The sequence below is a fragment of the Gouania willdenowi genome, chromosome 8, assembly GCF_900634775.1.
Source record: "Gouania willdenowi chromosome 8, fGouWil2.1, whole genome shotgun sequence".
Lineage (NCBI taxonomy): Eukaryota > Metazoa > Chordata > Actinopteri > Blenniiformes > Gobiesocidae > Gouania > Gouania willdenowi.
This window is the reverse complement of record NC_041051.1, coordinates 19,515,684-19,543,418: the sequence shown is the minus strand read 5'-3', so window position 1 is coordinate 19,543,418 and position 27,735 is coordinate 19,515,684. Positions and strand designations below refer to the sequence as shown.

Sequence of the window (27,735 nt, the reverse complement as noted above, 5' to 3'; positions counted from 1 at the left end):
ATAATCAAAACATCAATTCACCCTTGGGTAGGCACTGCCTACTTTGCCTACCCTGACGGCACGTCACTGATCATCACACTTGTCACCAGACTGGCTTGATTACACAACACAATATGCACAACTACAATTTCACATCTAATTTTCACTTTAAAATAATCAACTCTTTCGCACCCTCTCCATTTCCTACCTTGTGTCTCTCCTCCCTGTTCCACAACAACAACACAATCTTAAACAACTGTATTTCTATTCACTTTGTGAAATATAAATCTAGTTCAATTAAAATGCAGTTTTTAAAAAAAAAAAAAAAAAGAACAAGTGTTTGAGTTCAAACATGATCAAAAACTATTTCTAGAAAAAAAAAAAAAATGTTTTTGGGGTCACCATAAATTCTTGATATCAAAATGGGATCACAATCCACTGACCTAAATTCTGCTTCTTTCCACCTTTTTACAAAATGAGATTTTTTAAAATGTGTGTTATCACTTGTCCGTTCTATATTTGTTTTTAAATAGTTTTCTAAGCACAATGTTGTTGTTGGCAAAGGGGGTACTTGGATTCAGAAATAAGAGAAAGGGGGAACTAGAGCCAAAAACATTTGAGAACCACTGCATTAAACCACCAAAAATTATTATTTAACAACATTGTCTGAACATGAATTGAATATGTAGAGCTACATATATAAAATTAGTTTTCTGCATTGAACCCATCCCTGTGGATCAGTGACTGGGGAGCAGTTAGGGTTAAGGGACTTCCTCAACATCCCACAGTGATAGCCCAGGTGAGATTCAAACCGGTAACCCTTTGATTACAAGCTTGCTTCATTAACCACTAGACCGCTGCACCACACCACAGTGACACTATGCTAATTACGGTTGACCAAATGTGTCAGTGCAGCTATGTAACAATGTGTCAGCTTGTTTGTAACTGTTTCCAAACCCTTAGGCATCATTATAGCAAAGCAGGGATGTTGACAGATTCTCTCTGCAGCAGACTTTCTTTATACACTAAGTCATGGCCCAGTTAAGAGCCGTCGGGCAGCCGATTCTGTCGATTGAGGAAAATAAAGAAAGACAACAGCCTTTCAGTGATTTTATATATTTCATATTTTTAGTTCTGTTTTTTTAATCCTGTTTAAATAATAAACCTGTTTATTAAAAAAAAAAAAAAAAAAACAATTAAAAAAAAAACACTTTTTTTAAGTGTTGCTGCATTAGCTCATGAATAATATTTTACTATACAATGACTACAATTGCAGTTTTTTTTTGTTTTTTTTAAAGATCAGATCTTTGTTCCATGCAATTTTTAAACCCTCAATAGTGATTTTTAAGTTTGCCGCAGAGTCAAAAGTATGTGACCTCCAAGATCCTGAAGGGACTGACTGTCTGTGATAAGACTTATGCCTCTGGTTTGATTAAAATAAGATAACCTGATACTATTGAGTGGGCGTTATTTATATCACCTTCAAACCTTCAAATACCTTTTTTGCTGTGAGAAAACACTGCTACCTACTGCCCCACTCTGCCCTATGCTATGATTTCACTGTTACAGTTGGACTCAGAAAGCCAACATTGCTGCATTAACCATCCATCATGTCACTTTGGGGACAAACTTGTGCTGTGTAATTAAACAGAGGAGCATTTTCTTAAGTCTGGTTGTGGAAAGATCAATACATTGATCATTTTAATGTACAAAGTAAGCTGGATATCGTGAACGACCTGCAACACTGCCAGCCTTTTAATTGTTTAGTTTTTCCAGCTCCAATCACAACACACCACACCTCTCCCAGAGAATATTAATGATTACTGGCAAAAGGTTAATATCCACTCAGCCGAAAATGAATCAACAGTGAATTAATGAGATCATTACCTGCTTGGATTGATAACAAAATTAGTCTTCTTTCAAAGTAGGACATTCTAAGGTACGGAGGCATTGATTAGAAAAATAATGCATCTGTTGGGTAAGCTCTTGACCAGACGGTCTGTGTTGACCCATTCTTCCTTTCTGAGTCAGGCCTGGATGAAAGTGACCTTGATAGAAAGTGGTTCATTGCAGCTGAGGTTTAGCCCAAAATGTATCTTTGAGGTTAGTGGGAACTTACTATCTGAGTGGTAATGTTTTTCTCTGGCCCTAAGGTGACATTGGTGTTGGTAGCTCATCTTTTAGGGGTTAGTCCCAAAATACTTTCATGGGGGGTCGTCTTCTAATTGAGAGGTTGGGGGTTCGATCACCTGTCTATGTGTCGAAGTGTCCTTGGGCAAGACACGGAACTCTAAGTTGCTCCCAGTGGTCGACTAGCGCCTTGCATGGCAGCTCTGTCTCATTGGCGTGTGAATTGGTGAATGATATGTAAAGCGCTTTGGGACTACTTTAGTGTCCATTTACCATTTATATGCTGTATTGCAAAATCTAGGTACACATGTTTACCACACATATTTTAAAACAGATGTTTTGGTTGGGCTGTGGGATACATTTACCCTTCAGAGAAAGTAATTAGAAACTGAATCAACACGTTTCGGACTCTGAAAAGGTTTCTTTGCTTTTCAAAGTTATCTGTTTGCTAAAGTCTTTTCTTGCCCACATTGTTTTCATAATAGTAAAAGACTTAAACTATCAGGAGGTCCTACCATTATAAGGAGTGATTCATATGCAGGAAATATTGCCACTGCAGAACTCGGTGCTGGCTTATTAATTGGCTGGGAGTACGGCAGTACTTAGAACAGACTCTAGAGGTAGCTTGATTCATGTTGCAGTTCTTCATTTGAGCAGCACTTCAAAGTTGGCCAATCTAGTTTAATCTGCTTCAGCTCCAAAAATGTTACATTATTACCTGCCTGAGGATTAGTTTTCCCAAGATCATCAATCTGATAAACACTTTGAAATATACCTGAAATTCACACTCTGTCTCCTTTAATTACAAACAAACAAGGTTCTTTAATGTTACATTAGCTATCATAATGTGAATGTAGTGTAATGTTGTTCAACAGATGTAAAGAGGAAAGATGACAAATTTTAACAGTCGTTTAAGTCATCTATTAATGTAAATACTGTTATACCTATAAGAATTGCTACAGAGTTGTTGATGAGACAAAAATAAGTATTAAGTGCTTGATCATATTCTGTGAAACATAGAAAATGCACAAGCTAAATAGTCAAAAGTCTTTACCAGAGTCCCTACAAAATGTTAAAACCTGCAGTGAACTAATGACATTGCTTTTTGTTTTTAATGAAGGTATTTCTTTTTGAAAATGTAAAGTAATGCTAATGCATGGCTTGAGGCAAATAGGCTAATCTCTTCTTTAGTAGCACTAATTGTGTATACACCCTTGGAAGTAACTTGAGGTTTTACATAATTCAAATATGTTTTTTTTTTTTTTTTCTCTCTTTGAAGGCTACTGTGTTGGTTAGCTTTATACCCACATTTGTTAGTGTGAAAATGAATTGATAACACCAGATCGCACAGTTTATACAAATAGGTGAAGCCGTTCTGAACGACTCAACAACAGTCTTATGTTGATCTGATCATTGTTATCTATCCATGTTCCGTGTTCGCATGTTAGGGGGAAATATTTCAGATAGACAGGTGAAATAAATACCATTTGCCAATGTAGAGTAGGGTACAGTTGTGAGTGCAAGTGAAGAACATCCTTTAAGGGGATGCTAGAAATTATACCCTCTGCACGTGTCTTAATAAAATGTTCTATTGGTCCACAGACATATCCTCTTTCTCTGTTATCTTAGATACATTTCATGTATGGTATGCTCAAAGATTCAAAAACCTTGCTCTCATCAAATCAGCATTCATCTCTGGTCCTTTTCCTACATTAAATAGAGGTATAGAATGATTTAGCTGCCTTCCACAGCAGCATCACTTCTTAAAATCCTGCTGCAAACTCCATAATTTCACGTTTACTGATAACTTTGATCTACTTTGAAAATGTGCCGATCTATTAAAAAAACATGGTGTGCATCCTAAATTACATGGAGTGCAAATGCTAAAATCCAATTTACAGTCTGTGATTCACAACTCTACACGCGCATGACTAGCTGTGAATGAACAGGCAGTTATAGACACTTCCGTAGACAAGCCCCTTATTCAAAGCACAGGGCACTTATACCCCATAATCACTGTGCTGTGCAGTACAGAGCAACATGCAGTGCAAACTAAAACCCACTGTCGAGGAGTTAACCATAAAAATCTAATCAAAATTAAAACTACAAGCAAAACACAAAACAATGAGAAAAGTATTAAATGTGGACTATAAAATATCAGATCGCTTTCGTCTAAGTCTCTCTTAGTGAGTGATCTTATAACTGACCATCAACTAGGTCTATTATTTCTCACTGAGACTTGGCTCAGTAATGAAGATTTTGTTGCTCTTAATGAAGCATGCCCTCCCAGCTATGATAACCACCATATTCCTTGTGAGGGCGGTCGGGGAGGGGGAGTGGCAGCAGTTTTTCACTCAGCTTATTAGTCACCCCAAAAACCAAACTTAACCACAGTTCATTCGAAAGCCTTTCTCTTAAAATTTGTAATCTAAAAAAGAAAAAAGAAAAAAAACAACTTACTGGTTATAGTTTACCGTCCTCCTGGTCCATATTCAGAGTTTCTCTCTGAATTCGCTGACTTTCTCACTGATCTGGTGCTGAGCACTGATAAAACTATCATAGTAGGTGACTTTAACATTCATGTGGATGATGAAAACAACAGCCTAAACAAATTATTTACCTCATTATTAGATTAAATCGGCTTTACACAAATTGTAAACAAACCAACTCTTTATCTTAATCATGCCCTGGACCATGTTCTAACATTTGAATTACATATTGATCACCTGACAATATATCCTCAAAATTCTTTCAATTACTTTTTGTTATCCTTTGAATTCAGAATATCAGCCTGCTTAAACTTAGCTGTAGCTAGATTTAAAGATTTAGCTCCATCACTGCTCACCTCTGATCCATATGATATCACAACAGAGAGTAACTATCAATTTCTTACGACAGAGACAATAGATGACCTTGTCAACAATGCAATTTTGTCACTGCACACCGCTCTTTACACGTAATGGTCAACACCTCAAAACTCAAAACCTACTTATTTGCTAAAGCACATACCGTATAATAGCGTTAATTTAAAGCGGACAGGGTCTCGTCTGTAATGATCGCTTACATCATTACGTGTGCCCAGTAAAAGACGAAGTCTTGTCTGTAGTGGTAGCATTTCAGACCATGGCAGACGCCGCAAGACGTTTTGACGTTAACCTAACCACTAAAAATGAAGCCCAAAACTATGCGGGCAGACCTGCTAACAGTGTACATTATTTTCTGCAGTCCGTGTCTTCTCCCCGCCCTTCTCTCTCTTTTCTGTTTCAGGTGTCTTGATGCTGGAGCTGGCAGTTCCCGATCAATAGTTTGCGGCTCAACTAGTCTGGGACACTCGAATCGTCTAGCCTTCTATCCTATTCTGTTTGCCCTTCTATCCACTAACCCCAACCAGTCAAAGTGGATGGCTGCCACCTCTCAACCTGGTTCTGCTAGAGATTTCTTCCTATATTTCTTCCCACTGTTCATGTGGATCTTGTTGGGTTTTTTCTTACTATGGGGTTTATATTTTGTTAAGCGCACTGAGATGACTTTGTTGTAATTTGCGCTAAATAGATAAAGTTGAATTGAATTGAAAAATATTGTCTCTTTTAAAAAAAAATGCAAGTATTTCACAGAGTCAACAAAGAAAGTGACAAACACAAATATTCACTTGTGGCCTTGTCACAAAAAGCTAATCATACATTGTGTAGGAAGACATTAGAAATGCTGTAAGTAAAAATCAATAGAGGCACACGGAGAAGAACCTTCTCTTAGAATAAAAATATACACATTCACTTCATTGTGGTTTTATAAGTCTCCACTTCCTGTATACTAAAAAAAACTACCTTAAAAAAGCTTAGTGCCTTTGGTGTGCAGGTCTGAAGCTTCAGTACTGACTTGGGGATGGTTTCCTTTTGGGAAACTTTGGATCTCTTTGTTGATCATCTTCAATTGTGAATGTGTCACACTTGGGGCCAAGTACTGTAGATATTGACAGGGTGGGGCAGGTTTAGTGTTCGATCAAACAGTACCAGGACACGAAGGGAATATGCTATAGCTATAGCATGGAAAGTGTTTGTAACAATGAAAAAATACATTGTTTCTCTTCTTTATATTATTATTATTATTATTAGGGGGCCAAGCCCGCGGGGCCAGGGAACCGCGTATGTAAGCATACGCGGTTCCTAGGTCCAGCGGTACTAGGAACCCCATTGTAATCGTTCCGATTATTATTATTATTATTATTATTGTTACCTTTTATAGTTTCGTTGGTAAAAGTGGTGCTGCAAGGTAGGTCGGTGCCCTTTGGTGGTTGGGTCCAAAACCCCCAGGGGACCTTGGATGCAAAAATTCACAAATATCCGCCAGCAGGTGGCGCTATAACAAAGGTAAATACGTTTTGGCCAAGAACTCCCACACCGTTTGTTGCAAATTTAAAACCTTCATATCCACAGATTCCTTGAATAGCACTGAATCACCTGGGCTAGGCCACGCCCATTTCCGCCTAACTTTTCTCGGAGCAAAATTGCAAAAACTGGAAAACCTACTTTTTCGAAATCCTCTTTGGGGTTTTGTCCAATCAGCGTGAAACTTGGCACATAGAGTCTTCAGCTGGACGTGATATACAGTTATCAAAATGAGTTTGTTCGGGTAAATTATGAGCAAATTATTAACGAGTAAAGTTTTCTAGCTAGCTATAAAAACAAACTGCGCATATCTCGGTCAAAATAAATGCTAAAAACACCAAATCTGAGATCCTTAGTTGGCATGTGACTGTGAGGGTATGCACCAAATTTGAATGATGTATACCACTAGGGGGCGCTACAAATAATGAATATTTATATCTCTTAATTGGCACAACCAATTGTTACCAAATTTGGAGGGTATGATCTTGGGTCCCTCCTGAGGCGATAACTCAAAGTTATTCACGATTGGTCAAAGTGGGCGTGGCTAATGACATAACACATAAATAAACAAACATTTATTTCTGCTGATTTATTATGTTGAGGGCAGTGAAATTTACAGGGTAGATATAGAAGACCACACAGACCACCCATACCAAAAATTGCGCCACTAAGTGGCGCTATAATTGCAAACACATTTTGGCCTTTAACTTTCACAATTTAATTCACATCTTTAAAAACTTCATATCCACATGTTCCCTACATAAAGTTGCATCTTCTAACATAGGCCACGCCCACTCCCACAGCACATTGCTCTTTGTAAGTCACGACATATCAAAAACCTACTTTTTCAAATTACTCCTTGGGGTTTTGTCTAATCGGCATGAAACTTGGCACGTAGAGTCTTCAGTTGAACTTGATCTAAAGCTGATAAAATAATTTTGTTGGCTCAAAATATGCGCAAATAATTACTGAGTAAATTTTTCTAGCTAGCTATGAAAATGCATAACTGTTGCATATCTCGGTCAAAATAAATGCTAACAACACCAAATCTGAGATCCTTGGTTGGCATGTGACTGTAAGGGTGTAAGCAAAATTTTACAAATTTACGCCACTCGGGGGCGCTGCAAATATGGGAAATGTATATCTCATAAATGACAAGACCGATTTTTACCAAATTTGGTGGGTATGACCTTGGGACGCTCCTGGGACTGTATCTCAAAGTGAATCGCGATTGGTTAAAGTGGGCGTGTCTTATTACTACATAATATATAAATAAACAAACCTTTATTTCAGCTGAAGTATTATGTTGAGGGATGTGAAATTTACAGGGTAACCATAAAATAGCACACAGATCACCCATACCAAAAAGTGCACCACTAGGTGGCGCTAAAATGGGTGCAAACGCATTTTGGCCTGAAACTTTCACACTTTAAATCACATCTTCCAAAACTTCACATCCAGCTGTTCATAGCAAATGGCACGTAGGCCTGTGTCCTGACGCTCGCCACAAGCCCGTCATCCTTCGTGACGTACTTCCACGGGCTCCGCGGAACATGGGGGCCGAGTCGCGCGGGAAGGCTTGGCCCCCTTTCATAACTGCTTGCAGTTCTAGTTATTATTATTATTATTATTATTATTATTATTATTATTATTATTATTATTATTATTATACCGTACATTGACTAAAAGCAAAATCCAGAAGGCACAATGAGGAAATGGCAAATCAACGATAATGTGTGTGACTTAGGTGAGAACAACTCCTCAACTGTTTATCCACTTTTTCAAAATAACTCCATGAAGAGAGGACGTCTTCAGGTCGGTGCTCTTACAACTACTACATTAATGGTTGCCTGTGTGACCAGTGGCACCGCCTGGATTGCCTGTGTTTTTAACAATTGGCTTAAAAATTGAACAAAAACCACATTTTATACTACGATGGATGTTGCAGTTTTTGTCCAGTTTACCCCTGGAACGATGCCAGTCCATCACAGCACACACACACACACCTACTTTGAGTAGTGTTTCTATGCATTGAACCTCCTCATCAACATTTCCTTCCACTTAGAGGTAAACTAGAACAAGCTCCTTTTCAAAAGCAAACTGAATCAGCTGGGCCTTATGTGAACACACTTTTAAGTGTTGAAAACAAATTTTCACAGGTGATTGTCGATGCTCTATAAAGTTTGAGAAAGGCAGTTGGCTGAAGTGAATATTGAAATGTGGTGAGGACGTTGGCAATTGTCCATTTTTCATTTTTGTGGGGAACTGGGACGTCATTCATCTTCCTCATCAGGAATTCACAAGCCACATTACAGTAAATGCAGTTTCAAACCCGTTGTTTCCAGCCAATCTGAGTAGAGGGGTTAGCTTTGATGGATCCAGGAAATTATCCTCAACCTCTGGGTTCAGAGCTGTCGGTGCTCCAATGAGCGGTGCTGCGTTCTCCAAAACGCGCATCCATCTCACCTTGCACCGCATTAATAACACTGTCTATAAAAAAAAAAAAAAAAAAAATAACACTGTCTATTTCACCTTGTGGCTTGCCTTAATTGTATAGTCACGGAGGTTCTTGCACACCGTCCGTTTCCTCTTGCTTGGGCCAGTACCGGTCACTGGATCAGCATCAGCAGGCGTACCTGTGTACAAGTCCATATTTTCAGCTTGTAGTAGTCTATTAGGTCAAATATATGCCGGTCAGTAGATCGATTTCAAACATACGCGCTAAATAAATTGACGTCACTTCCTTTTCGACTCGGCTGTTGCCTTGTAGATTTAAACACTAATGTTTCTTCATATTTTTAATGATTATAATAATAAATGCAAACTTACAATAACAAAAAATAGCTATTATCCTATTTTGTGTCAGGCCCGTCCATAGCGACGGGCCCGAACTACAATGATACATGCATTTGTCAGAGTCTATAAAACACCAGAAAAATATCCACTAACACAAGATAAAGTCTATACACTTGTCACCATATCTTTAATTAGAAAACAGTCGCTAAAAGCGTTCACAAAATATACCGGTAAAAGAGGTTACTTTTCTGTTTCTGTTTTAATTTGGAAGGGAGGTAGGATTTTTAAAAACATTTCCCCACACAAAAATTGTACGCACAGTGCGTACAGGATTCCGGCTGGCGGCACCACTGTGTGTGACCACTGTTCAGCTGCTCTCAGCCAACTCTCTCTAATTACTCTCTGATTAGAATGAAGTTGTTCTCTGGGTCACACGGTCTTTACACGGCTCTGCATCGATCCAAGATCTAAATCTACACCATGAATAAATGGTAAAGCTGAAGTGGCAGAATCAGCTCTGTATTTGAGACAAAACTGATTAAACCTATCATTGTCTTTACAACCATACTGTATATGCAGTTTATTACTGATGTGAATATTTTTTTCTAATTAAAGTGGTACGTGGTTATAATGTACTGCTAATGGTTTGTCTTCTTTGGTATTTATAAGCAATTTTTAGGTCATATTAACTTATGACTAAATGGCAGCAGTACATTGATATAAAGTGTTTTTTTTTGTTGCTTTTTTGTTTTGTTTTTTACTATTGGATTCTTCAAACCTTCCAACAATGAGTATTCCAACATCTAAATATGAATTGGATAACATTAATTGTCTAACGAGACAAAAAATTTGAATAGAAGAGAAAATTGTTCACGTCATAGATCTAATATTTTATGTCACTTTAGACAGCTCATCCTCATTAAAGACAGGATTTATAACCACAGGGAAAACCAGAAGCTGACACATATTTTTGGTGCCTTAAATCAAATCCTGCCATTGACATATTTTAAGATTATACAAATCTATTGCAAAGTCATATTGTCAGACAGGATTGTATTTGAGTGGCCCATCACAGGTCAAATTAGGCTTTGCAAGCTTTTTTTTTCCTTAAAGGAGACAAAATAGGAAGTTTTTAATTTGGAAGATGTGTTACATAAAATATCTACTACTCTTGATGATGTCTTGACACAATAGTATGAGAATCTAGTAAAATTGCAAGCATTAGCATTTTCTGGGGTTTTTTTTTTACCCTGTTGCTGTGGAGTTCCTCTGGAATGAATATAAAATTGAAATGTGGAGTAATGCTGTAGAAAATGAGATTTATGCTTCTGAGTTGGAAATTTGTGTAATTAGTTACCATAATGCAGGTTGTCCCTGCCATGATCATCATCAATTACAAATGCCTGAACTCACCTAAAGATAATAAAAAGTAGAGGAAAATTATAAACAAGAATTTTGATTGTAAGAGAGCAGAGGAGGGATTCTGCTTAATATGTAAAATAAGATGTTGGAGCAGTGGTTGGTAATTTCAATAAGTGCTTTACCACCTCGGTAAAATTTCAATGCAGACAAAAGTCGTGCATTGTGTTTGTTGGTTAGAAAATACATATATGATTTCCAATATATACATAGACCCCTCCCCCAAACCTAGTTTTAGGCCACATTGTATATCGGTCCATGGAAATCACAAGTTAAGCCTCACTTAACTAATGAATGTATTCCACAAACAAACATCATTGGTTCAAAATAATCATATTTATTGAACTTTAGTCATGAAAAAAAATCACATTTGTTTTAAACATGTTGACAGCAACAATATTTTTTTTATTTATTTATTTTTTTATCTTTTTTATATCGGTGAGGAAAACCGTACCAATGTGAACCGATATCACCGATATTACATTTTATGGCAAACATCACCAATAACGTCTGTCAGCAGACAATATTGCCGATCTCTATCACTAATCTAATAATTTTTAAAAATCAATATTTTAATGGCTAAGTAGTATTTGCAAGTATTTAGAATTAATAAATGTGTTGCATGTGTAAAAATCAAATAACATTGAAATTCAATAAATGCCAATTTTTACAACTTACAGTAAATACTCCTCCATCCATCTCCATACCTGTTGAATGGAGCGCTACCCCCTGTTCATTTTCAGGGATCCTGTGTTGTCCTTTAGCCAGCTGAGGGATATCATCCCTTTAGCAACTCCTGGGCCAACCTTGGATTCTCGTCCCAGTTGGCTGTGCCTGGTACACTGCCAAAGAAAGGCAACCAGGGGTCAGCCTTACCAGATGCCCAAACCACCTCAACTGACACCTCTTGATGTAAATGAGCAGCAGCAAGCTCATTGTGCAATTTGTTAGCAGCATCTGACTCTGGTCATGACCTTAAGTCAAGTCAGGGACATTGATTGATTGGTAAACAGAGAGCTTTGTCTTGCAACTTAACTCTCCCTTCACCTCAACAGTTCGGTTCAATGCATGCATCAGTGCAGCTGCAGCTCTAGCCTGCTGTCAGCATCATGATCCCTCTACTTGAAGTCCTTCAATCAAACTGGTCTGCAAACAGATTTCTGAGTTGCACAACTATAAATATGAGAAACGAGTGCATTCCTTCATAGATGATGATTTTTCCCTTAAATAAAGGGAAAATGACACCTATTATGAGGCTAAGAAAAATCATATACATGCATCAAAGTGGTTTGATCAGAATGTGAATCATTCCTTCATTTTCTCCAAACTAGTCATGTTGACATGGGAGCTTTAATTCCCCTTTAAGTCAGAATGAAAGTAAAATCCTCTTCTTTTTTCTTTTTGTCTGTACATGCTATCAAAGGTCTAGACTACATGAAGTGCCATCTTTTTAAGACAGCAATGCACATTTTTGTTATTGCAATTAAATAAATTGATTTATTGTATTGCATAATTGTGACCATCACCAACCGTCGCTAAGGAAGGATAAAAAACACTTTATTATTGGAGGATATAAAAAAAGTGGGCGGTGTAACACCTAGGTGAGGGGGAAGGGAGCAGGGAGGAGAGACTCAAGGTAGGAAATGAAAAGGGTGGGGAAGACTTGATTATTTTAAAGTTAGAGTAAGATGTGAAGTTGTAGTTGTGCATATTGTGCTTCTTGTGTTGTGTAACCAAGCCAGTCTGGTGACAAGTGTGAAGCTTAGGTATAATCGTGGTGGCTGTGAACAGAGGGAAGGAGTGAGTGGTAATACCTAAAACAGATATTTGGGATCAACGTGTCTAAGATTAAGATCAGTATGAGTTTTATCCCAGTCCAAGGCATATCAGTGCATTGTAGACCAATGTATGTGCAAGAGTGAAACACTCTTTAAACTGACTTTGTAAACACCTAATTCCAAATTAAATTATTCCTCAATCTTGTAAATGTTTAATTCCACTATAAGGTAATTCTGGTCATTCTGCACGTAATCAGCCAGTAAACATGTGGACATTCCCACAGACTTATTACACACACTAATGGACATTGGTAAACGGAACATGCTTCACTGGACAGGCGATACTAAACCCCGGAGACGGAGTTAATGTGGGACTGTACTGCATGTAAAGGCTGTAATATCACCAATCACCACCATATTTCCTTCTCCTGCCCCGCTAATCAAAGTGAAACCGTGTGTTATTGTCAAGCTGCTGTATTCAAAACTACAATCAAAATAAAAGCAAAAACACTTCTCATGTGGTCTTCTACCTGGGAACTGACAAAAAAAGGTTTGTTGTGTGTTTTTTCCCGATAGATGTGAATATGTCATGTTTGCCCCCTGTCCAATCAGAATCCTTCCCAACCCCCAGACCTAAAGTGGAATTGAATAAAGCAGAATAAACCTGTTTTCCATGTAAACCTCATTTTGGAAATACTATTTACATGAAAACACACAGCAGAACACTTTAATTCTGAATAACTAATTCCAAATTTAAAAAACATCATGTAACCATGGCCACTGCCACTATTGCTTACAAATGTGAAATTAACTTTATTCAATTCAATTCAACTTTATTTATATAGCACAAATTACAACTATCATCTCAAAGTGCGATCAAAATATGAAATTCATGATGAAAAAGAAAAAAAAAACCAACAAGATCCACATGAACAAGCTTTAGCGAGAGTGGGAAAAAACAACTCCCTTTTAACAGGAAAAAATCTCCAGCAGATCAAGGTTCAGAGGTGGCAGCCATTTGTCTCAACTGGTTGGGGTTAGTGGACAGGAGGAGGAACAGAAGAGGATGGAGAGCTAGACCTTTAGAGTGTCCCAGACTAGTTGAGCAGTGAACCACAGATCAGGAAGAGTCAACACCAGCTTCAAGACACCTGAAACAGAAAAGGGAGAGAAGGGCGAGGAGAAGGCCCTGACTGCAGAAAAACATGATACAACAATACAGTGGAATGATCATGAATATGGGGTGGACATCAGTGTAAATGGTGTGTAAGCAGTAGAGTAGCAGCCTCCTGTACTAAGACTGGGAGCTGGTTCCAAAGGAGAGGAGCCTGGTCGCTGAATGCTCAGCCTCCTGTTCTACTTCTAGACATTTTAGAAACTTCTAGAAGACCAGCAAACTGAGGGGCAGATTTACTAAGATCTGAAATAAAAGGTGGTAAACCAGTTGCATCCCTAATCTTTTGGTTGATGCAGTTTTCTTACCTGCTGCAAGGAATTCACTAGGATTAGTGCATGTGCAGAAGTTGTGGAGACCGCCCAATTTAAATGTGGAGACGCGAGTGCACAAAAGCACACAATGACATTTGAGGAAGTTAAATTGGAGACAGATGGACTTCTCTGTCTGCTGCACAAACATTTAATAATGTAGAAAACTAAATTAATGAATAAAAATGTTTTCAGAAACAACAAAACTTTAGAACCTAATGATCAGCCGATTTCCAAAAAAGGTTGAAGTTATCAAAAAACGTGAAATTATGGAGTTCACAGCATAATTGTAAGAAGTTCTGCTAGTGTAGGAGACCACTAAAGCGTTCTATACCTTTATTTAGTGTAGGAAGAGGACCAGAGATGAATACTGATTTCCCACATGCCTTTAGAACGTCAAAGAGCAGGTTAAGCTCGTTCATGGGTCCGCATCAATTCACGTCGAGTGGTATCATTCAATTATGGAGAGTAAGCGGAGGTGGGATGCCATTTTCCTTCGTCCTCGGATGACAACTTCGGCACACAATGGCAGGCGTGGTGTGGAACAGGACAGTCTTGAGCCCGGAATTCTCCCAGGGAACTGTATCGTTGTCACATAGAGTATTATTGTAGAAAGATCCTGAGCAGGGAGATGCAGTGGCAGCCATCTATGGCACTAAAGCAATGAAGGTTCAATGAGCAGGTGAAGCTGTGTATCGTCCCACACCTCTATACTTGAGGCTGGGAACACTAGTAAACCCCAAAAACACTGCATGACCCCTACTGGGAGGAGCAGATGAAGGGCAGTTAACTCTGTCTTTAAAGTTTGCTAATTCTCAAAGGAGGTGCCACAGATCTCTATCTGTGCCTAAAAAAAGCAAGAAGTACCAACAGAAAAATGTGAGTGTGTGTAAGAGGTCGGATTCAGATTTCCTCTTTAGAGATAAATTCCCTCAAGCATGCAATCCTAGAAATTCAAATTAACGTGAGTACATTTTCTTTAAAAATAAATGGAGTCTTCATCTGTCCCAATAAGACTGTCGGGTGTCTTCAGTGGGATTTGTTTGAAGCATTCCGACACTGAGTAGGAGGGTCTGTCTGCTCGGGAAGGCGGATTATATGTGTGTTGTGAAGCTTGCAGAGAATTGTGAATTAATAAATAATGATAAAGGCTTTTCTAAAAAAGTATGATTAGCATGTCACACTTGCAGTTCAGTTATCATTACACAGAGTGCTGCACCTTTGTGCAACAGCTTCCGACTACTCCGCCTCAGCTCGGAGGATGACAAGTGTGTGGAGAGAGTGGTGGGAAAGAGAGCAAAGAAAAGGATAGAGGGAAATGTGCACAGAGATTGTCCTGAGAACGCTGAAGAATGGGTGCACACAAAGGGCTGAAAGGGAAAACTGGTGCTGCAAAGGGCACTATAGGACTTTCTGTGATTGAATCAATTGCTCTGTGTAAGTATCTGCTCCCCAGGGCAGCACAGAGGGTCTGCAGAGAGTGAACCAATCCAACCATCCACGGCACAAGACCAGGAAGGATTAACAGAGCAATGCATCATAGCTGTAGCAACCAGTGATGTGTAGCAGACTGTATTTATTGACTCATTGACTGTATTGATTGTCTCAATTGATGAAAAGTCCAGAGACAACAGACAAACAGCAGGATATGCAAAAAAGAAAAGGATGACATATAAAACATGAAGTTCTTTGATGATATGTTGTTGCATTTTACAGATAAAACCCTGTAATGTTTGATACAACCATCCCACAGCAGATACCGTCTCTCTGAGCACATATACAATAATGGCTTAATATGTTACCTGGGCACGTATATAGTTTTTTTTTTTCTTCTTAACAGCAAAGTCTCTCTGACATTGACATTGTTCCGGCAGCAGCAGTTTATTTAACACATCATTAATCCCTGATGACAGAAGACTGTGCTGCAGCAGATGCTTGGTAACAAACTTCTGCTCCTGTGTTTTTCTTCAAACTCATTGGCTTCTATCAATGCAATAGGGGGAGGAGTCCAGAGACATATGGGGTGGGGCTGCGATAGTCAACGGCCATATTTTCAAGAGTTGGTTTTGGTTACGGATAGTTAACTTTTTTGGTGCATAATTAGACATGTTGTGGATGTTTTTTTGTTGTATAATTGTCCTAAAACCAACCTACACGGTACTCTTTAGAGTGCACAGCTATCAGTATGCTAATGTTATACTGTGCACTCAAACAATCCAATTATTGGCTGATGTCCACTGTACATTAGACCTGTTATTGAATATGTGTGCATTTAATGAGCGAGGTAAAACCCAAACAGTGACACTGAGTAAATTACACTTTGGTAAACTTAAAAGGAACCTCTCCACCCAGCATATAGACAACCAAGAAGATGAGCATATGTCAAGAATCATAGTCCGGTTTCTAGTGGTTTGTTTTAAAAGCAGCAGAAACAATGTTGGAGGAAAAAATACACAGAGGACTTTGAAATAGAATATTTCTTGTGTTAAGTGTTTGTGAGTGAGTGTGAGGGCAACAAAAGGCAGGGAAAGTAAAAATAGACAAAATGGTAAGAATTTACCCTTAGGGCTAATGAGATAAGGACACTTAACTCATCGCATGCATTGCCATATTCAACATGATTTATTTTTTTGTATTCTTTTAAGTCAGTGCTAAGATTTCAAATCAAAAGAAATAAATCATCTGCTTTGGACAAATATAAATATATTTTATGTTTAGTATGTACAATAATGATCTTTCGTAACCAAAAAAAAAATCATGTCAGTAAACTCTTGCTTATGATACAGACACTGCGTTGGCCATGATTAGATTGGTGCTCTAAAAGCACGCATTCTGAAGTTGAAGCGACATTAAAGAGTTTTTCCGTGAGAAGGCTGGTGGTGTGGCTTAGCCGTGCCATGCTAGTCCTGAGAGCTGCGGGTTTCAATGTCTCCCTCCAGCTCCCACTCAAAAGTTCTGGCCAGTCATTTGGTAGAACATCATGTTAAAGGGTTTGTAGAACTTGTGCAGTCGGCGGATTACGTCCGGGTCAATTTTCGGATGAGTTCTCCCTTTAGATTTGCCGAGGCATCTGGGAGTGCTGCTGTCCTCTGGCTTTTTCAGACAGGGAAATCCTTTAGTTTTGTTAAAGTAAAAGTGTTTGTCTGTGACGATACGCTTGAGTCCCAAGAAGTCCTGCACTTTGGCCATCTCACCCGCAGGATCCACAATGAGTCTCTCCCCGCTGACAAAGTGCATTTGGGAGAGGGGGAAATACTGCATCCAGCTCTCCAGATGGAGAGCATATATTCCTATGCGTAATGCGCTCCATGAGGCATCTATAAGACCCAGCGTCCGGTTCTTAAAAGCCAGCACCTCGAAAGTAGGAATCTCAGGCTTCTTGGACAAAGTCTGTGTATAGTCTGAAATGGCTCTCGTGACAGGATTACGTACTACAATAATAAGCTTGATGTCCCTGGCCATGGAGTGGATGCGCTTCGGGGCATGGTTAGTCACAAAGTAGCTGGGTGTTTTTTCCATTGTGATCTGGCCCTCCAGCGTTGAAGGCATCAGGTCTCTGGAAACAGAAAAAGAAGAGAAAAGAACAAGCAGCTTAGTGTGCTATCATCCTCTGCACCTCTCACACTGCAATACCCAAGGACACAGCACGAGAGAAAATTGGTACATTTATTAAGCGGTACATTATTTGAAATTACAAGTGAAAATAACTGGTATTATCACTGGACATTGTGTTGCGAGGAGAAACATACAGCTAATTACACCCATTGAGTAATATGCAAAAGATAAAAGAAGGAAGATGAAACGGCAACCGAGCAAGTATGCTCATTGCTTAATTGACTCCATCTGTGTTACTCCAGGAGCTGTTTTGGAACTTTAATAATGAGTTCACTGCATATCATTAATACTCGGGTGCCTGGGGTATTGTTTTGTCATACATTTATTATGCATGCTAGGCTCACACTCTGTGCAGGCAGCTTTATTTCTAATTCACATGAGCTTCCCAAGCAATGGGTGCAAACAGCTCCTTTTCTCTTTGTGACCTACAGGGGGCTGCTCATTGAAAGCAGCAGTGATTCCTTAAGAAATTAGGGTGAAACATGAAAAATGTACCCTAAAAAGGACATTTTTCCAAACCCTCATAACGTTTGACAAAATTATATGTGCATATTTTTCTATAGGTAACTAAGCATTGCAATCAATTCTTATCAAGTGTTTGCATTTTATTCAACACTGTTTTCTTTGTTTATAGGCAACTGTGCTATACCATACCAGCCTGTCATTGCCTGATCTCATTAGATCGGAAGCTAAACAGGTCTGGGCCTGGTTAGTAGTTGGATGGGAAACCACTGAGAATTCCAGGTGCCACAGAGGGGGACAGTCACTCTAGTGGTATCTGTCATTGTGTCCTTGGGCAAGACACTTCACCTACATTGCCTAATATGAATGTAGTGTGTGAGTGAGTGTTGGTGGTGGTTGGAAGGGCCGATGGCGCTCTATGGCAGCCTCGATTCCGTCAGTCTGCCCCAGGGTAGCTGTGGCTACAATAGTAGCTTACCACCACTAAGAGTGGAGTGAAAAAATAATGCCTTATTTTTGTAAAGCGCTTTCAGTGTCTATGATAAAGCACTATAAAAAACCAATGCATTATTATTATTATTATTATTATTATTATTAAACAGTGTACATTTTTTGAATAGATGTTTTCGTCATAGTTTTCAAAGTACAATACAATACTATGACAAATTAAAAATGCGTGTGAACAAAAAGTATAACAAAATATATTGCTATTTTTGCCAACTAATAAAAACAAAAATATAATGTTCAACTGGGGTGAAATCGAATCAAAATTTATTTTTTGGAATGTAAAACAAAACTGTTTTTGACACATGGAAGGCGAAACAAGCCGGTAAGGGATCCAATAGGAAGTAAGCTGATTGTATAAGACAGCTCATGTGGTCTTTTACATTTACAAACATCAATACCATACCATATTTTGTTGATAAATGGTAATTTAATCTTTTAAAATGCATTAACTATTTTGTTTTTTATTTTAATTGATTACATCAGAAACATGTTTAGGCAATCTTATTGGCACAAAATTGACTAAAACTAGACCACAACTGAAATAGTCTGATGACTAAATTTGACTAAAACTACATCATAATTTGCTGTAAAAAAACAACACAGGTACTAATATGGTACAATAAATCCTCTGGATATAAGTCCAAACAAGAATGCACACAGGATCACTGTGCTGCACACCTTTCCCCTCCAAATTAAGCAATGTTCACCTGAAAATGAATGTGTTAGCAGCCAACTGAATCATTCCACACAGAGTTAGGAAACGCTCCATAATTCTTGCATTAAAGCTATTTCCATCTTCTTGCTTGCTTTTTCCCCTCCATTCGATTTGGCCTGCACCACAACCTACTGTTGTAAACACAATAGTCACATCAATCACTTGCATCTTGGACATATTCTAAATTAACCATTCTTCAGCAAAGAATCCAATTTACTCTGCTAAACATAAGAGCTGCTATGCACATATCGACCACCCTTGCTCACATGCACCCATGTATAGCAGGCTGAAAGTCTCACAAGTGGCCGGGTAATTGCATCTCAGTAACAGTATTGCCTTCCTGATGGGTAATTTCCCTCTGGATTACGTTTGTCTCTTGACAGCATTGAACTGTGGTTAGTTCATGGTTCTGTAATGGGATATTAAACATATCTACAGAAAGCATAGTGACTTGGTAGAGTATTACTTTTCATTATTTTTCATCACTTCCCCCTTTTTAAAGTAATGAATGGCTACAGACTTTTTTTTTTTTTACCTTTCAAGGACTTTTGCTCATTTTGTTGTTGAACTCCAAAGTCTGGATGAAATATCACAAAGCAGAGTAAAGTCAAGCTCAAGGAATCTCCTTGAAAGAGCCAATGTTTGACAATATGGGCTATAAGTGGAGCCTTGTTAGACTACAGCCTGGCATTCTTTGGGGCATATCCAATTGACATGACACATGTTCACTGTTCAAGGTTATTTCTGTGAATGCACGCATGAACCCAGCCCTTTTACCAAATCAAACTGCATGCTAATCCCACAATTAAATATAAAATGATGGAAACTGCACAAGCCATGTATTTTGTTATTGTGGTTTTGATTGGGAATCAGTCATGGATCATGTACATCTAAAATGTCAAGGGGATGGTGAGGAGGAGAATCACAATGCTGATAAACAAGCTAATTTCCTTGAGCATGGCAAATGATTTCCCTGGACTTGTCGCCGTGTGCAGCAGCGTAAACAAGAGCAAACGGTTAACTCTCACCTCTCTGTTCCACATCAGCTGCTCAGATCCACACAGGTCATTCAGGTGGGTTGCTAATAAATCTTTAGTGCTAAAGAGGCTTTTGACTACATCTGCTGTTTACTGGTTCACACTGAGAACATAACACATAACATTTATATTTATTCCTTTAAACACATATCCAAAGCTTTATTTACATTGCAAATTTGAGTGTGAAACTACAGTAAAGGTGGTTCATACTTAAAAACTCTTAAAGGTCCAATATGCTATTTTTCACTCATCTCCATTTGTTCTAAAAACCCCCAAAACTAGATTTGAGGTTTATTTTTCCCAAACTCGCCTGTTTTGCAGAGTTTTATCCCGCTTCTATTAACAGGCTGTTTTGGGGCCTTCATACATATGCATGAGTAGGCGTGTCTATAGACGCTGACACTACACAACTGCTGATCACTAGCGATTGTCTTTTGCTATCTACACTGTTGGTTTTCAGCCAAAAAACTGTACATTACAGTAAAATACATGGCTATTTAAGCGGCTATTGTGATTGTGAGTCACACATGCTGTTTCAGGGTATCATAGATCAATACCGCTCAAATTGATATTGTCGAAAGAGTTTTTCACATTGCATTGTGGGATGTGGAGTCCTGGAGATGGAGAGGTTTTTTTTCTTTTATTCTTTCAGTGATTTATTGTGTTTCTTTGCCAGACAAAGAGATCATAGGGATATACATTTTTTGTTCTAGTTTGTTCCTGGTATTCCCTGTTATATCACTTCACTCCGCGAGACATTCAACTATCAAACTTTTGAGCGTCAATTTTCAACTTTTACAACTTTTCCGAGCAAATAATCTTTGATTTATTGACCTAACACTATAAATGTATCTGATAAAAAAAAAAAAAAAAAAAAAAAAAAGAAATGTTTAAGTCACTTTGAAATAAACTATCAAACAAAACTGGAACATGATAAAGTATTCAATTCATCGATTGATCGGTTCTGTCAAATCTCCCACACTCTCTCATTTGGATTGATCACATCTTACTGCATAGTGTGAATCCTCTGGACTTCCACTACGCTGTGTCCATACATCAATTACACTAAGAGTCCACTCATTCGGAACAGAGCTCTCAGATTATTTTAGTGATGTGTGTGGATTGCTTTTGATACGGAAAATAATTTGTACAAGGGCATTGGACCAAAATCTGCTTTGATTCGGCAGTTTTGTATTGAAAACCTTAGCTACATGTTTAGGCACACAAAAGAAAGGGGAATACATGACTGTGGTGTTACATTTTGTCTCCGAGGTAAATTACAATATCAGAGCGGTGTGTAAGGGCCCATTCATCAGCAACAGTCAGTCAGGACATTTGAAGTGAGAGATACTGCGGTCGGTTGGCAATGAATAATCCAATTATTTCACCCTGAATGACATGTTTGTGATTATTACAGGACAAGGAACAAAGACACGGATTCACTACAAAGCAGGGGAAAAAAAATGGTTAAATGAGTCATTCAGCGCTCAGCCTCTCAACAAGTGGATGCTCACATGTTTGGCATGTATATCAAAACTAGCACAAAGGCAGGAGCAAGAGGTCCAGGTGGGTGTGTGGTTGAGTGGGAGGCATTGCTGTTTGAGGTGCAAACTTCAGGAAGAATAGCGTGCTGTGTCTGTAAGTGGTCAGATGAGGCTCAGGAAATAACAGAGGCTATGTTTTTTTGTAGATTGTGAGATTAAATCATTGAAAAAATATGAAAAAAGTCAAACAAATGTGAGATTAAAAGAATAAAAAAAAAGATTAAAAAATAAACCCTGTAAAGACTGTATTAAGCCTTTAAGAAATCAAGAAAACAAATATTGTTGTAAGTTGGCTTATAAAACCAAGGTTAACTCACCTTCCTAATTCCCCATAGCAGTTTTTAGCCTTTTAATCTTTTATTGATGCCAGTGCGATGAATCAGCCTTTAAAGTTAGTCTTTTTAATTTTCAGGAAATTTAATTTTCTTTCAACTTGATGTGGGGCCTGAAAAGAAGGCAAGTGTTTGAAAGTTTTCCTAATAAAAAGTGACACTAGTAAACATGTTAGACCTACTTGGTGGCCTTGTAGCAGAAGCAGAAAACTTTTTGTTGCTGTCATGACCTTAACATCAAACCAGCATCTCTGTGCAAAGGAGGTGGTTTTTGTCTCAACACAGGTTGCAATTTCCCACACAGCATTTACTCTGCTCCATTTATCGTGTGTTTCATGTTTAATGTTTGAAAATGCTTTTTGTGAGGAATTGGGTGGCTCGGTGGGGGGGCAGAGAAGCGCTACTTCCTAATCAGAACAGATTTTGTTCTTATTACACATTATTGTCTACTGTTTTGGTTTTTGTGTCTTATTGCATTTTTAATGGAATTATCTAATTTTTCTTGAAGCTGCTGGGAATAGGCGTGTTTTTTTTTTTTTTTATTTTAATATCAGATAAACACATAGTGTAGGCCTAAATGGAACATCATTTGATGCACAAAAGTTTGTTTGTTGACATTATCAGAAAAGTCCCGTAGACAATGCATACAATGTTTCTACTTCATTCTTACTGTGATTTCTTGTGTTTTTTCATCACATAAGGAGGACAATGTTTTGCTATACACCATTTTTGTTCTAGTTTGTTTCCTTCTAGACCCAAAAAAACAAACATTTGCCATCAATTTGCCACATTTTTCAGACTGTGAAAACACCAGAAACGTGTCGGGAAGTCACTTTGGCACAGTTTTTGGGGGCAAACACAAGAAATCCCAGTAAAGGCGGGCATACACTGTGCAATTTTTGGCCCATTTTGAGCTGATTTTTGACTTGTGCGTCTATTTTGTGGGATTGTGCGAGTCTCAGCTAAATTGTGTGTCATGCATTGTGTAGTATACATGGGTCACGAGAAGTGATTAACATCTCACGACCAGCTCCCGATTGATCAGCAATTGTATGGTCGTAAGGAAATCAAACATGTTTGAAATTCAGTCGCTCCTCGTGGGGGTATCGCACTGATGAAGCAGTGCCATGGACCGGCTTGCCTCAAACTCTCACACTGCGCTTGCGTGAACACCGTAGGACCACTGCAAAATTGACGGAGTGTAGTACCCAGCCAGTTCCTGGTCCATCACATCACCACCTTTACTTTTTTAAAGCTCTTTTGATGATGATTTGCGAGCGTCTCTCCACTTCCGGATTTTTCTTTTTCGTCTGTTTTAATGGCGACGCTTCAGAGTTCTTCTAATTTTGTATGTTGCATTTCCGGAAATAAGATCCCGACGTGTCGTGTATGAACGTACAGCGTGAGCAGTCCAATCGTGTCAGAGTGTCGGTCCGTATAGTGTGAGAACATGCATGGTGAGCAAATGATCATCAATTTATTGATCTGAGACCTACAATATGGATTAAAAACATAATTACCTCCCACACCTTTAACTTTTCAGTTACAGATAAACACGTTCTAGTTCATAAAACACTGTATTTATACAGTAAAGACGCTAAGTATCCCTGGGCTTTTTCAGTATTGTACGCTTCAGCAAAAATAGTCGAGGACACGAGTGACAGCTGGTCTTGATCAAAAGCTTATTCCCTGCTCCCGCAATGACTAGACTTTCAACAGTGGGCAAAACCATACACTTTTCTCCAGACAAATCACCTGACTGCAGAGCTGACATCCAAAGCTGTGTTCATATTCTGTTTGAACATAAAACATCATGAAGTAAAGTGTGGCACTGAGGAAGATGATAAGGATGTCTGGAATTATGTCCAACCCTGCATCATTAGTTAAAATGATGAAGACGAAGAGCTGGAAATTTTGTCTTTGTAAAATGACTTTTTGAGCTCCCAGAGATCAAAGACTCCAAAGATGTATATATTATTCTTACTCTCCTATTTAGTTTTATATTACTGGCAAAAATGAATGAATAATAATAATAATAATAATAATAATAATAATAATAATAATAATAATAATAATAATAATAATAAAAAAAATCTAAAGAAACACATACAGTTAGTACAACAAATCTGATTTATGGCTTATTGTTGCTCCAATATAGCAGATTATTTTGCTTGTATTGTTCTTTACTACGTTGTTTGCCTTTGGATGAGCTTGTGGTAGCACTTCAGCTACAGTCACTAAATTAATCTGAATATTCTGCTATTGATGTTTACACACTAAAAACAAGCTTATGTGGGCTTTCCCCTTCACTGATGCAGCTGTAAACAGGCATGCTTTTCTCCTGACACTCATCACAATTGATCAAACATCATATTTTAAAAGATAACAGCCGAAAAATCTGATTAATAATTACTTTTTTTAATTTCAATTACATTTACTCAATTTAAACAGTACAAAGAGGTTTCTTTTGAACAATTTCTTCAGCTTCCACCATCATTCAATGTAAAAAATCTCATCAAATCCTGTATCGCTCAATGGAAGCAGACAACGGGCAGCTCTAATTGAAAGTCCACACCTGAATAAATCTGAGTCAAAGGCTAAAATTTACATTCTGGAAATGTTGCAGATTTGGCCCAGTAAAGCAGAACCAATTCATATGACAGTTTGAACATGACAGATTTCCTCACATTGGGGAAAAAATGGTGCCAGGTTGACAGTTGAAGCATTTTACACAAATTGTGCAGTTGTGGAAATATGAAAAGAGGATAAGAGCTTCAAATCCACATTTTATTACTTCCTTGCAGAAAGAAAATGGGATTATTTCTGCCATTTGTGTGTATAAATCCAAAGTTATATGCTTCCAGATAAGCGTGTAGACACTGAAGGGCAATAAGTATGGTGTGGATAAACAAGTGGGTTGAAATATATACACTTCTGACTTTCATCAGAGCGATAACAGACACAGATGGAATAAAACGGACTATTAAAGTCAGCAAATTAAACTGCGTTAGTGTCTGATTTCATTATTTTTACAGGATGTGTTGTATTTCTGGATGTGCTGCATATATTGTTTCCTTAGTATGAGTGTGTGGTATCCCTGTAGGTGTCATGGTGCACTGTAAAAAAAACTTAACCTGCCAGTATTTTTCTGCGTTTTTCATTCATCACAGCGCCGTAGGTCAGTCTGACACCATAAAAGAAAAAGCTGCACTAACTGTCTATTTTCTGCACTAGACATTAGCGCATATATCCAGTTATACAGATGGAACTTTGACAGCTTTCTCCTCTTAGATAAGTTTAAGGTAGCTTGCTAAATGTCAAGATGAATGTCAGAAAAAATTTACTGCATCCAACCCTGTTAGAATGGCAATTTTTTTTGTAATAGTGAAAAAAAAAAAAAAAAGGGGGAGAAAATGCATTTGCTGCCATAAAATTGTTGGGAAATGTCACCCTGGGCTTTTACTGGTTCATTTTGCTTTATACAACTAGGCCGTTGTCAGCTCCTGATTTCTATTTAAAGTAGTTCTGAATAAGCCCCTACAAATCATTGACTACTTATGTACATCAAATGTAAATCTTGCACAACTGAAAATAAGAACATGTACAGTACTAACACAGTTAAAACAATACACCTGGGTAACTAATGTAATTGTGATGTTCACATCAAATTAACAAATAAATAAATAAAAGCTCCAAGGTGGGCAACAAATAAAAAACAAAACCCAACATAACCAAAACACTTTAAGAGAACAAAATATGGAGGAACAGAACATAAAATGGCTTTGATTTTTGGGGTACCGTTGGGAATTTTGGCAGAACGATTTCAGAATGGGTCTGTATGTCAAAGTGCCTAGCGGCAAGACATTGAATCCAAAGTCGCTCCCAATGGACACCTAGTGCCAGAAGTTGTGCGTGTGTGTGTCTGTGCGCTTGTGTGTTTACGTGTGTACATGAAAATGACCAAATGTCATTTCCAACCATTTAAAGTACTGAAGTGGGCTCCTCTGCATTCTTTGCCTTGTTACCTCACAGTAATGTATTTGGGTATGAAGTAGTGCTGTTGATTGATCCTGGTCAACATTTTAGTCAAACTATTTCAATTTGGCATATTTTGTTGTAAAATGTCAGAGTGACTGCCCTCTATGGGTTGAAACCTGGCTGTTACTATTGATTTTTGCTATTGGCTGAGAACAAGATCATGTGACGCTTTGGGACTATCTTGTGTCACAAACAAGCACTGTTAGCCCCGCCCCTTTTATAAAAACTAGCACCTGTGGGTGGATTGAGAGAAGAGTGAATAGAGAGGTGCATTAAGTAATGCGTAGCAAGTTAACATAGCATAGATTGTTCATTGGAGATTCTATAGTATAGACTGTAGGTCTGCCAACTGTGGTCGCTTAGTCGACTAATTGGTCGATGCCGTTGTGGTCGACCAAGATTTTCATTGATTGACCAGCAGTGGTATCAGTTTCAATCCCGTTAAAAAAAAAAGATAAAAAAATGCAATGCACTATATATAGGTGATAAGGATTAAATATCAAATATAATTTAGTTAATGCCTAAACATGATTTTATGTCGAGCAACAGCTGTGTGAGTGCGTGCTGCGCTGTAAAAAAAATAAAAAAATAAGTGTTGCTCTGTCCTCAGAGCAGAACAGATCAGAGAGCAGCGAGGGAACAAATTAAGACAGGCTAGAAGCTCAAGCATCCACTATTAAATCAATCCTTTTCCTGCACAAGAACATGGATTATCCTGATATTTGATACGTGGATTATGTGAATACAGTAGATCCACTGATGACACTGCACTGATCTGATGTTGACATAAACAGTTTATTAATAAAAGCAGGCTTACCACTAAAACAAACGTCACTATATCATTTGTATGAGGAAAAAACAGGTAGGGCATGGATATAAACACCTAATGTTTGTCGGACCTGGAGGTTTCACTTTTGCTTTGTTGTCGGGTTCTGGTCAAAGCTTGAATAATGTTCATATCATAAATGGTCTGTGTTTAAAAGCAAATCGGCACAACATAACACCAAAACAAAATATTTGTCTTTTTTTTTTCTTTCTCCTCGTCCTCCTTTGCACCTGCTCATTCATTGTCCGTGTGCCATAGTCTTGGTTGACCAACCATTTCCTTGGTTGACTACAGCCCTAATAGACTGGGCGTGTCTCAACTGCTCCAGGAGCAGTATTTGCAGAGCAGTCACAGGCAAAAAAAATACCCTGGTTGCCACGGATACATGCTGCCCGACATTTTGCTGACCTCCGATGCTGCTAGCTGGGCTGTAGCATTTAGCACTACCGCTGGCTCTGCGATGGGTACTTATCTGGTGAGCTTTCCTGCTCTAAATTGCTACAATGTCCAGTCCAGTCTCTTTCTGCCTCAGTCACGCAACGCGATCTCCTTTGCGGCTCGTAAACAGTGAACCAAGAGCTTCATACTCGTCCAAAGCACCTTCAATACACATGCTTGTGTTGTTCGTAAAAATATATAAAACTATATTAAGAAACATGTGGAGAAAAGCACATCAAAAACATAAAT

The 27,735-nt window shown here is 38.3% G+C and overlaps 1 protein-coding gene across 1 annotated transcript in view; it reads right to left on the bottom strand.

Annotated features, from left to right (window-relative positions):
- Positions 1 to 15,522: 15,522 nt before the first annotated feature.
- Positions 15,523 to 27,735, bottom strand: part of hs3st4 (heparan sulfate (glucosamine) 3-O-sulfotransferase 4) — a 94,718-nt gene continuing 82,505 nt past the window's right edge. The window contains exon 2 of the mRNA XM_028456010.1: positions 15,523 to 17,528. Within this exon, the coding sequence (XP_028311811.1) occupies positions 16,919 to 17,528 (610 nt within the window). The 3' untranslated portion in view covers positions 15,523 to 16,918. The remainder of the gene's footprint in view (positions 17,529 to 27,735) is intronic.